The sequence below is a fragment of the Amblyraja radiata genome, chromosome 23 (genome assembly GCF_010909765.2).
Source record: "Amblyraja radiata isolate CabotCenter1 chromosome 23, sAmbRad1.1.pri, whole genome shotgun sequence".
NCBI lineage: Eukaryota > Metazoa > Chordata > Chondrichthyes > Rajiformes > Rajidae > Amblyraja > Amblyraja radiata.
In genome coordinates, this window is record NC_045978.1 from 32,528,226 (window position 1) to 32,541,194 (window position 12,969).

Below are 12,969 nucleotides of genomic sequence, written 5' to 3' on the forward strand. Positions count from 1 at the left end.
TCTGTTGAATAGAATATTTTGTTTTGAGTGAGATTCCTTTCGGGTGAATTAGTCGAAGAAAATTTCTGACATGACTAGCCGATTGGAAGAACAATGTTGCTGGAAAAACGTGGGGCTCTATAGTTGAAAATGGAGCAATCTTGTCATTTTTTCTGGGAGCATTATGGCCTGTAAAAGTTTTGTTGGTTATTTTTTTCTTCAAGTTGATTACAAATTGGCAAACTAATAAATATGAGACATGAGGAGCTCAAACAAACCATGCTTGGTTTATTTTGTTATTCTAATTTAACCTCGGCACAGTAATATACAAAATACATCATACATTTCCATTCTGTGATGGGGAACTATTTCCTATCTCTAGAATATGAATTCTGCCTTCTATACAATCAAATAGTAGGGAAACAGGCCATTTGGCCCACCAGGTCTGTGCTAGCTCTTGAGTACCCATCTACAGTATACTAATCTAATTTTCCAACACTTGACCCAAAGCTTCCTATGCCTCATGTCATATGTTAATGATTTGGACGATGGAATTGATGGCATTGTAGCCAAGTTTGCGGATGATACGAAGGTAGATGGAGGGGCAATTAGTGTTGAGGAAGTAGGGAGTCTGCTGCAAGACTTGGACAGGTTAGTAAATTGGGCAAAGACATGGCAAATGGAATACAGTGTAGCAAAGTATACAGTCATGCACTTTGGAAGAAGGAATAAAGGCTTAGAGAATTTTATAAATGGGGAGAGGATTCAGAAATCGGATATGCAAAGGGACCTGGGAGTGCTGACGCAGAATTCCCAAAAAGTAAATTTGCAGGTTGAGTTGGTGTTAAAGATGGTAAATGCAATGTTAGAATTCATTTTAATAGAATACAAAAACAAGGATGTAATGCTGAGGTTTTATAAGGCCATATTTGGAACATTGTGAGCCGTTTTAGGTCCCATATCTGAGGAAGGATGTTCTGGCATTGGAGCGAGTCCAGAGAAGATTTACAAAAATGAGGAACGTTTGAAGGCTCAAGGCATGTACTCACTGGAGTTTAGAAGGATGAGTGGGAATGTCATTGAACCCAGCGAATTATGAAAGGTCCAGATAGAGTGAATGTAGAGAGGATGTTTCCAGTAGTGTGAGGGTCTAGGGCCAGAGGAAGCAGCCTCAAAATAAAATGACTTTACATTAGTCAGAAGGTGGTGAATCTGAAATTCATTGCCATCGACAGCTTTGGCAGCCAAGTCATTGGATATCTTTAAAGCAGAGTTTTATAGGTTCTTGATTAGTAAGGGCATTAAAGGATACAGGGAGAAGGCAGGAGAATGGGTTTGCGAAGGAGAAATAGATCAGCAATGATTGAATGACAGAGCAGACTCGATATGCCAATTCACCTAATTCCATCTTATGATTTTTTTGCCATTTTCGTGCTAAAGAATTGTGGGAGAACCTGCTTCTAACTTCCCCTCAGGCAATGTGTTCCAAAATACCCCGGATTGAAAAAAATCGTGCTCAAATTCTATATAAGTATCTCTTACCTTAAATATATGCTCTCTAGTTATGGATTCCTCTGCTAACGGGAGTAGTTTCTACTTTGCCTTATTTTGCATGACTCTATCAGATTGTCCTTCAGCCTACTATTTCCAGGGAAAACACACTTCGCCTATTTAGATCTCCTCATAATCAAAGCATTCCATTCCAGGCATTCCATTCCATTCCATTCCAGGTAGTATTCTTCACCCTCTCCAGTGCAATCATATCTTTCCTAACATTTAGTGACCAGAACTGTGCATAGATCTTCAGCTGTAGCCTATCGAATGTTTCATATGGTTATATTTTAATCTCCCTCAACTTTTATTACGTTGTGACTGCCCCATAAACGAATGGCTGTGGATTCCTTATATTAAATATCACTATATTAAATGCCCCTATATTAAATGAGAAGGTCCCTTCCCAGCGGGCCGCGGCTACGACCACGCCTGACAATAGGCCTGGCTCGCTGCCAAGGTAATGAGAACCAACCCGGAGAGGTTTCCACTAAGCTCAGCCTCTGCTCGCACTGTGGACCGGAGAAGAGGGAGTCGGACAGATAGTCGCTAAGCAGATTGGCGGCAGGAGACAGTTCAGGGCCTCGGCGGTGGCGAGGGCTGTTGGAGGCCCTTCAGCAGCCTGGGGCTCAGCCCAGCGGACCGGCGATTCCCGGCTGCATCCCAACCACAGGCCTGGCTCTCTCAGAGAGTGAAGGCTGCTGAGCCCGGCCCCTGCTTGCCCCATGAATCGGGAATCAGAAAGAGGGTGGAAGGAGATGCCAATGGTGGCGGAAGCTGGACAAAGAACCCAGTGAGACAATCCGGGATGTCTTACCTTCTGCATTCTCGAGGTCGGCCTCAGGAGACACCCCCCGGGGGACAAGGACTGAAGAGGGCCAGGCGTGCAGAGGGACATCGGATTGCAGTACGACCAAAATGGAGGCAAAGGCTGCAATGCACTTTTATGGCAGCTGCAGCTGGAACTGTACATTGGAGCCAAAATGGCATCTCTTGTGAGGTGTTCTGTGCATACTGTACTGATTGTGCTTATATACGGGGATAGTTTTGCTGATAGATATAATAGATAGATATAATTTAATTACCACACAACCAAGGTCGGTGGAATTTGGGTTGCCAGCAGCGGTACAGTAATAAAGAACACAACCACAATAAAAAATTTACACAAACATCCACCACAGCATTCATCACTGTGGTGGAAGGCACAGAGCTTGGCCAGTCCTCCTCCATTTCCCCCCGTGGTCAGGACCTCCACCCTCCACAGCCGTTGCTGCGGGCGTCCAGATGGTAAGGGACAAAGTCAAAGTCAAGGTGAGTCCAGGATCAGCTCTTCCCAACCAGAGACCGTGGCTTCAGGCTGGTGTAGGCCACAGGCCGGCGGTCAAAGTTTTAAAGTACCTGCCGTGCCGCAGCTGGAAGCACCGCAGTCTGCAGGGCCGGCGGTCGAAGCTCCCCTCCAGGGGAGATGGTAAGTCCATGCCGCACCCGCGGTAGAAGATGGCCGCGGGCCGGCAGTGAAAGCTTCTTCTTCCACCCGGGTCCTCCACGAAGGATCCCGGGCTGTAGACGCCGCACCAGCTGGAGTTCTGCAGACTGCGGCTTCAGGCTGCCGGCTGCCGCGGGCCAGCGTAACGGAGCGCTCCCCTCCAGCGAGGGCTCACCCGCTCCACGCTGAGAGTCCACGCTGCGCCCGCCGCTGAAGCCCCGGGCGCGTCTCTGGGAAAGTCCGCGCCGATCCTTGCTGTTAGGCCACGGGGGAGGTGACCTGGAAAAAGTCGCCTCTCCATGGAGGAGGCGGCCGAAACGGTTTCCCCCTTACCCCCCCACACCACCCCCCACACATAACACACAAAGAAACATTAAAAACAGACTTTTAAATATACTAAAAAAAATTAAAAAGTTGGGGGAAAACCGACATACGCTGCCGACAGGCTGCTGCAGTGCAGCGCCCCCTTCCTACATGTATCTGTATGCAAAAATGTATTTAATTGTACCTGATAGACGTGACAATAAATAAACCATTCAAACCATTGTATTTTACAGTCTACCTTGGTGATCTGTGTGTGTCCATTAGAGGAATAGCTGACCGTGGTTCAAGAATGGCCAAGGGTGACCAGTATGAATCACCTCAGCAGGAATTTATGTCACCTTTCAATGCCAAAGCCTCCTTTTTCAACTTTTGGTTAGTCATGTATAGTATGAAATAAACTTTATAAACACAAGGAACTGCAGATGCTTGAATCTTGTATAAAACATAAAGTCTTGGAGTAAGTAACTCAGCAGGTCAGGCATTGTCTCTGGATGGAATGGATTGGCAAGGTGAGCCAAAGGTTCATGGTTCACATTTATTTGTCACATGCACCAATTAAGGTACTGTGAAATGAGTTACAATGCAGCCATACAATTAAAATGAACACAATACACAATAGAATTCAACATAAACATCCACCACAGCATTCCTCACTGTGATGGAAGGCAATAAAGTTCAGTCAGTCTTCCTCCTTTGTTCACCCGTGGTTGGGGGCCTTGGCCGCCTGTAGTCGCCGCTGTGGACTGCCCGATGTACAAGCCCTCTCGTCGGGACAGATAGAACACACTCTAACACACTTGGAGTTCCCTAATCGGCCACTTCATTACCGGAGACCGCGGCTTCAGGATGTTATAGGCCGCAGGTCGGCGGTCGGAGCTCTTCGCCGGCGATCCCCGGCAAGGGTTTGTTCCAAAGGGTTTGTTTCCATGCATGCTGTGCTGCTCTGTGAGTAATTACAATGTGAATTTGAGGGGCTGTGGATGGTGGGAAGGGAAGCTGTAAAGGAGGAGGTGTTGCATGTTCTGTGGCTGTGTGGGAATGTGCCCTGAACTAGTTATCTGTCACTTTCATTCTCTTCTCAGTTCCACTTTGACCTCTCAGTCTTTTGGCCTGCCTCAAGGTATATTTTATCACTTAGCATAATTCATCGCAACTGTTGATTAATCCGTTTTATTGACCATCAAAATTCAAATTGCGTAGAATACTCAATTGTGCAGAAAAGAGTTCCAGACTAATTCCTAATATAACATTTTAAATATATAATGTTTTCAATCCTCACGGCAGTCTAATTTAAATATTTCTCTACTTGAATTTTGTTTTAGTTTAATAAAATTAATGATAACTCTTTCAGTTCTGATGTTCTTAAAGCAATTGAAAATATTGTTGAAGAGACACTAGCAAATCTTGCAAAAGGAGAGCCCCCAATTATCACTTTTGATAAAAGATCATCCTGGGAAAATATTCGGTATGTTTTTACAATATTCATATGATTCAAGTATAATATTCTTCTGAAAAAATCAAGTATTCTATTAATCCTATTAAAGTAAAGTAAGTTATACTGTCTTTAGTTGGTTCATAAGCATCAATATTTGTTGGAAAGGAAATTCAATCAATGATGTGCTTTTCTCAGTAAATGCTTAATGAACAACTTAATTTTTATTTGAAAATAACGAGACAATAGGTGTATCGTGGTTAATAAGGTGGAGCATTGTCATACTTATTCGATAGGTCATAAATATTAATGAAATTGAGTAACCTGTGTGAAAACATTATGCCGTATTTCCCATGTGCTTTGTATGATCTGGATCAAGTCCTCTGCCAGTCTTGAGCTGAACAACTCCAGAACACTGGATTGTGAAAAGCCTGGATAGAATAGTGAAAGGCCTGGATAGAGTGAATGTGGAGAGGGTGTTTCCACTAGTTTAGTTGGGTGGGAGATTGCAACCTTCAAGTGGTCCACCCTGTTTCGACTAATGCAATCAACCCGACGTGCACAAACACGATCAAATAGAACAAGTTGACCTACAACTTTAGGCTGTGCACGCCATACGCAAGAAGAAGAAGAAGAGGTTTAGTTTAGAGACGCAGCGGGGAAACAGGCCCTTCGGCCCACCAGTGATCCCCAACATTAACACTATCCTACACGCACTAGGGACAATTTACATTTATACCAAGCCAATTAACCTACAAACCTGGACGTCTTTGGAATGTGGAAGGAAACTGAAGATCTCAGAGAAAACACACGCGGTCACGGGGAAACGTACAAACTCCGTACAGACAGCACCCATAGTCGGGATCGAACCCGGGTCTCTGGCGCTGCAAGCGCTTTAAGGCAGCAACTCTACCACTGCGTCACTGTGCCGCCCATAGGTGGCACTAGTAGGAGAGTCTTGGACCAAAGGCTAAACCCTCAGAATAAAAGGACGTACCTTTAGAAAGGAGATGAGGAGGAATCTACTTAGTCAGATGGTGGTGAATCTGCGGAATTCATTGCCACAGGCAGTTGTGGAGGCCAAGACAATGGATATTTTTAAGGCGGAGATTGAAAGATTCTTGATTACTAAGGGTGTCAGGCAACCAGCCTCTACTTTTTCCTTCATGGCATATGAGAGAATGGACTGTGTGCTAAAGGCAGCACAATGTTGCCCCTCGGCACTGAAAACCCAAATATAACATGTTTTGCATACCGTGTCTGGGGAACCACTTCACAATGGGGACAGATCAGTGACAAATCCACCAGATGTCTGCAAACAAGGTGGAAGGCAATGCTAAAGGATTTCAGAATTGTTATCTGCAAGGTGCTCTCACTTGTGATGTACTGAGCAGTAGAGATCTCTGCTTTGCTGTAAACAGACCCTCCCCAGGTTACAATGGGGTTCTGTTCCCGTGAACTGTTTGTAACCTAAACAGTTTTCAAATCGTACATGTGACTGTGAACCAAGGTCCCACATGGCAGAAGATGCCTGCAGCCCAAAGCAGCTATCCCTCCAGTCTCCCAAATACTCACTCTTATGTATAGGCTGTACATAACTTGGGCATTCATAATCTGGGGAGGACGTGTGCATGGAAACATAGAAAATAGGTGCAGGAGGAGGCCATTTAGCCCTTCGAGCCAGCACCGCCATTCATTGTGATCATGGCTGATCATCAGTAACCCGGGCCTGCCTTCTCCCCATACCCCTCGATTCCGCTAGCCCCAAGAGCCCTATATAACTCTCTTTTAAATTCATCCAGTGAATTGGCCTCGACTGTCTTCTGAGGCAGAGAATTCCACAAATTCACAACTCTCTGGGTAAAAAAATTAGCTGCATACTAGCTGCAGCCAACCTTCAGGAGGCACCTTAAGACATTGGTAAGGAATGCTGGTAACACTTACCTTCCACCTTAAGGCAAAATAAACCCTCTGTTTTTAGCCTTTTAAACGAGCTTAATCCTGAAATGTCTGTAATTATTTTTAATTGACCTTATACCTTAACTGCTAGGATAGGAATACAAATTTGACATTGAGCATTTCTAATATTTTTTGCACTCGTACAGAATCCAAGCTTTTCTTTATGTATAATAATCCAAGCTTTTATGTCTTTTAATAGCCAAATTAAAGTAAGCATTGGGGTCACATAGAAAATGTAAATGCATGCTGCTGCGACACCTCTTCTTAAGTTCCAAGTACAACCAAATGTTGGTTCTATTTTTGAATTTATCCCCCAATGAGCCACGAATATGAAGTAGAGCCGTTTTAAACTTGTTTTAAAAATTCTAACAGACAATCCTGCAAGTGAAAAGTTAAAGGGCTTCAAAGATAAGAATCTAGCGGGCTGCAGTTGAACAGATCATAAATATAATTGGATTTTTTTTTCAGGAGTAAAATTTACAGTGCCCGAAGAATTATATCATATGGTGGTGAATCTCCATGTGATGACATCCTTGTTTTTCTACCATCCACTGTGTGGATGCTTTGACATAAACACTTATATAATAATTTCGGATAATTGAACAATGCTTGTCAAAAATCCTAAATAATTTGCTTTTTGTTCAGTGAAGTTGGGAAAATGAGGAGATTAAGATCATAAATGACAATACTACTAAGTAAGGACTAATTTAGTTAAATTTTACGTATTGACAGGTTTGATGGCAATGTTGGTTTACAGCTGGTATCTGATTGTAATGTGAGCAAAGTGAAGTGTGAATGTTCCAAATCTGTCCATAGGTTTGGTAAGTTCTTATTTTGGTAGTTGCTTCCACATAAATGTATGCTTTATTGTCTACTGATTAAATGCAAAGTCTTTCAAGATTAAATTTCAGTCAACAAATAAGCTGAGACTTCATATTATGCATAAATAATTAAGACTATTACAATCGGAAAAGTCTATATTACGAAAACATTTTGTTTGTGCCGGCAACGTGTCACTCTGCTCTGCTTTTTCCTTTCTTCTTCCAAACTCCAGGCCACAGATTCCCATTTTCACATATTTTACTTTCATTTTTCCCGTTTAAGCGATAAACATCTTCCCGTCGCATTCCGACCTATATTTCCGAAGTTATTCATGATTTAAAGTTTCAAAAAAAGCCAAAACCGCTTTCTCAGAGAGCATCCATTGATAATGTCACAATGCTTCTCACAGTACACCAATCACAATGGGCTCTCAAGCTGTCCCGGCCCTGGCGCTGCTCTACGACCTGGGTAGATCCTGGGGCAGGAAATGGGAGTGAGGGGAGGAGGATGAGGGAAATGAGGAGGAAGGAGATGGGGTAGGGTCTCTACCCCTCTCTCTCCCTGCCCCTCTCCCTCTCTACCCCCCTCCCCCTCCCTCTACCCTCCCTCTCTACTCTCCCCCTCCCTCTCTACTCCCTCCCCCTCCCTCTCTACCTCTCTACTGCCCCTCCCTGCCACCCCTCCCTGTCCTCCCTGCCGCCCCTCTCTACCCACCCCTCCCTCTCTACCCACCCCTCCCTCTCTACCCACCCCTCCCTCTCTACCCACCCCTCCCTCTCTACCCACCCCTCCCTCTCTACCCCCTCCCTCTCTAGAGAGTGGTTAGCATTGGGACCTGTGGGTGAGTGGTGGAATATTGCGTTCGGGGACCAGCCCTCCCCTGTGATGCTGTGCCCCCCCCGCGTTGGGGGACTGGACCCAACGGGTCCCATTTGGTCTAGTATATAATAAATGTACAATATTGCAAAGACCAATAGAAACTCTAAAATTATTTTCGGAGATTATTTTCTGATGGTGCTTGTACCTCTTTGGCAGTGGTTGATTCCTTGCTGCGTTCTTGTTCTATGGACACAAGTAGCCAAACCTTTCTATTAATTCAACCCAGCATGGTGGTGTAGTGGTGGGTCAACTACCTTACAGCGCCAGAGAACTGGGTTTGATCCTGACTCTGGGTGCTTGTCCATATGGAGTTTGTACGTTCTTCCCGTGCCTTTGTGGGTGTAAATGTAAAATGATCCCTAGTGTGTGTAAGCTAGTGTCGATGTGCAGTAATCACTGGTCGGTGCGGACTCGGTAGGCCAAAGGGCCTGTTTCCGCGCTGTATCTCTAAACTAAACTAAACTAAATTAATTAAACCTTGGTGCAAGTGAACCTCTATCACACTAGGATCTCCTCGATATCCCGCCGCTCCTAGTTCTCTCCCTTTCCCCTTTCGTAACAAGGACAGAGTCCCCCTTGTCCTCACCTTCCACCCCATCAGCTGTCGCATACAGCATTTAATCATGCAACATTTTTGCCCCTTCCAACGGGATCCCATTACTGGCCACATTTTCCCATCTCCACCACTTTCTGCTTTCCGCAGAGACCGTTCCCTCCGAAACTCCCTGGTCAACTCGTCTTTTCCCACCCAAACCACCCCCTCCCCAAGTACTTTCCCCTGCAACCGCAGGAGATGCAACACCAGTCCCTTTACCTCCCCCCTCAACTCCATCCAAGGACCCACGCAGTCTTTCCAGGTGAGGCAGAGGTTCACTTGCACCTCCTCCAACCTCATCTACTGTATCCGCTGTTCCAGGTGTCAACTTCTCTACATCGGCAAGACCAAACGCAGGCTCGGCGATCGTTTCACTGAACACCTCCGCTCAGTCAGTCTTAATCTACCTGATCTCCCGGTGGCCCAGCACTTCAACTCCCTCTCCCTTTCCCAATCTGGCCTTTCTGTCCCGGGCCTCCTCCATTGTCAGAGAGTCCCGGGCCTCCTCCATTGCCAGTGCAAATTGGAGGAACAGCCCCTCGTATTTCGCTCGGGTAGTTTACACCGCAGTGGTATGAACATTGACTTCTCCAACTTCAGATACCCCTTGCTTTCTCTCTCCATCCCCTTCCCAGTTCTCCCACTAGTCTTACAGTCTCTGTCTACATTCTATCTTTGTCCCGCCCCCTCCCCTGACATCAGTCTGAAGAAGGGTCTCGACCTGAAAAGTCGCCCATTCCTTCTCTCCAGAGATGCTGCCTGACCCGCTGAGATACTCCAGCTTTTTGTGTCTACCTTTAATTCAACCGTGATATGGCAATCAATTTTGAATTGCAGGATTAGAGGCAACATCACTGCATTTTATCTGAATCTTTAGCTAACATCCACAAAGGCAATTTGGCAGTTGAAGAATATGATAAAGATGATAAAAGAGTAGAAATATACTTAATTTCTTCAAGGTCGTTGTTTATATCTGCAATTATTTTAGTGCCATTAAGAATTGGACACAGATGGGGATCAAGCTTCTGATCTTTCCAGCCATGTGGACTACAATAACATGCACTTGCAAAGCATCTTTGGCATGTAAAATACAAGACTTCTCAACAAATATTAGCAGAAAATATAAAATGACATTGGAATCATGAGAGGTGCATAAAATCATAAAGCTTATTAAAAATAAATTCTTTATTTGTCCTCGAAATCCTCTTTATTAATTTCATCAACCAAATAAAAAGGCTAGGAAGGATTGATTAAACAGTGGCAAAAGTTTGGCAAATGAAGTAGATTGTGGGGAAAAATGTGACATTGTCCATTTTGGCCACTAACAACTATTTTCCTTACAGCTCTGATACTCAAGACTCTGTCGATGATCTACAAGTTGGTGCAGAGCAATACTTACGCAACTAAAAGGTAACAGAATGTTAAGATATAGATGTGATGGAGGAGATGGCAGTTATCTGTCCTGTCAGGGATTTTTACCAAGCAATTGCTCACAATGATTTCCTGCAAATCAGCAAGATGCAATAAACAAAAATTAGGTACCAGTATCAATGTTGCTTGGAAAGCTTCATCTGCGGAACTGAAATTCTGCTGTTCCCATTCGACAAAATGTGTTCCGTGTTATTGTCACATGAATTTGATCATGCATTGATTTTTTAAATTGTGTTTAATGTATTTGTATTATTTTGAGTGTTACAATCAAGGATATAATATATTGGTTATTCTGTTGTTATCCTTGAGAAGATGGTGTTGAGCTTCCCTCTTGGCCTACAATAATTCATGAGGTGAACAAGCTTTCATAATGCTGTTAGGTGGAATATTTCAAGATTTTAACCTAGTGACAATGAATAAATGACAATTATATGTATGGTCATTTGTATTTCAGAGACCTGTATTACAATGATACACAGTTGTTTGGCTCACAGAGTACTCTTGATGGCATTATCAATGATATATGCTGCATGCTTAAAGTTCAACGCAGATGTCTCCATGTTGTAAGTACTTATAACACATGTTCTTCCTCCAAAACAGTAATGTGCATTTAAAAAATAAAGACATGATGAAAGTAATCTATGTTTATAACGACAATCAATACATTCAAACTTTCCAGATTTGACCAAAAATAATGCAGCTTTCCCAAGAAATTAATTGGCAGCATTATATGGGAAAGAAGAAAATCTGAATTTCTCTGGCACATGGTAGGGCAAATAAGACATCTATTCAGAACAGTAATTGAGTTATAGTTTTTATTTTACATTTTCATTTTCAGAAATGATTCCTGGAATATGGAATAATAACTGATTTTAATTTAATTTATTTTTTAGTTCAACATTAAGTTAAATTATAGTTTTAAAATAGTTCTGAATATATTAGGTGAAATCTGTAGGTTATCTGGTTATTATCTACACAATGCTCTTTGTGATATTCTTCGGTCAGGAAATACATGCATCGCTAGCAATGGCTGCCTCGCCAACAGTCTGTCTGTCCTTTCTTTCCTTTGTGTTTAATAGTATGTGTTAAATGTATGTTTTTTAGTGTTCTTTAGCTTGTTTTATGTGGTAGGTGGGGGAGGGGGTTGGGGGAAACTTCTAATCTCTTACCTCGACTGAGATGCGATTTTTTCCCGTATCGTATCTCCGTCCGTACTGCGGCCTAACATTGAGGAGTTGGCGGCCTTTGCTGAGAGCTCCACCGAGGGGCCTGCTGACTTACCATAGTGGAGCCTGCGATCCCTTTGCCAGGGATCGACCTCGGAGCTCCAGCCGTGCCTGCCTGCGGACTTTAACATCACGGAGCCCGCGGTCTCTGGTCAGGGGACTCCAAGCCGAGGGAGTTTCAACCGCCCCAAGGCGGGAGTTTCAATCGCCCCGACGCGGGAGCTTCGATCGCCCCAACGGAGCTTCAACCGCCGGCTGTGGGAGCTTCGATCGCCCTGACGGTTCGACAGCCCCTGACCGCAGGAGAATAAGAGGTAGAAGAATGGACTTTTTTACCTTCCATCACAGTGAGGAATGTGGGGAATCCGCTGTGGTGGATGTTTATGCTAACTTTTATGTAATTGTGTGTTGGTGTTTTTTTTCGTATGGTTGTATGGTAAATCACATTTTACTGTACCTTAATTGGTACGTGATAATAAAAGTCCTGTGAATCCTTTAAATTTTCTTTTCATAAAATGTTTAATTTCTATTTTTTTAGCTCTCTACCTCGAAAGGCTGCATTGCTGGCGATCTATGCTATACCGAAGAGGATGGCAGCAGAGTGAACTGTGCCTGCAGTTCCACTGTATGTACCAGGTTTATTGTGAAATTCATCAAATTAGTCTGCAAGCTTCTTTCAGCAGAAATATGTGCTGGAGAGGGACAAATCATGAACAAATGAAGAAACAGGAAATGATCCATTGCTCTTTTCTGCATAACCTATGTAGTTGCATCAAAGTTACAGGCCAATTAACAATATTCTGCTTAGTAGCCTTTTATTATGGAAACTGTTGTGTTACAAAGCTGTGATGGCCAACAAAGTTGTTTCAGTGATATTAAGAGTGCACAACTCCAGGGACCTAAACCTTGGTTCCTGTCTGTGTGGCACATTCTCGCTGTGACCACATAGGGTTACCTCAGGTGCTCTGCCCACAAATGTGTTTATTGGTTAATTGGCTAACTGTAAATTTGCCTCTCCTGCAGGTGGGCGACAGGAGAACTGGAGAAATTGATGTGCATGTGAAAGAGAATAGGTTACAGAAAAATAAGTGGGGAAATGGGACTGATAGCATTGTTCTGCGAAGATGGACTAAAAAAACTGGAGTAGCTTAGCAGGTCAGGCACCATCTCTGGAGAAAAGGAAGAGGTGATGTTTCATGTCGAGACCCTTCTTCTGATGTCACCTATTCCTTTTCTTCAGAAAAACTGCCTGAGCTGGTGTGAACTTAACGGACCAGATAGCCTC

General features: G+C 43.8%; 1 protein-coding gene across 1 annotated transcript in view; it reads left to right on the plus strand.

Moving 5' to 3' along the window:
- Window positions 1–12,969, plus strand: part of spo11 (SPO11 initiator of meiotic double stranded breaks) — a 34,019-nt gene that overhangs the window by 1,646 nt on the left and 19,404 nt on the right. The window contains exons 2-6 of the mRNA XM_033041254.1: window positions 4,692–4,805; window positions 7,464–7,552; window positions 10,371–10,437; window positions 10,913–11,021; window positions 12,223–12,309. Coding sequence (XP_032897145.1) covers window positions 4,692–4,805; window positions 7,464–7,552; window positions 10,371–10,437; window positions 10,913–11,021; window positions 12,223–12,309 — 466 coding nt within the window. The remainder of the gene's footprint in view (window positions 1–4,691; window positions 4,806–7,463; window positions 7,553–10,370; window positions 10,438–10,912; window positions 11,022–12,222; window positions 12,310–12,969) is intronic.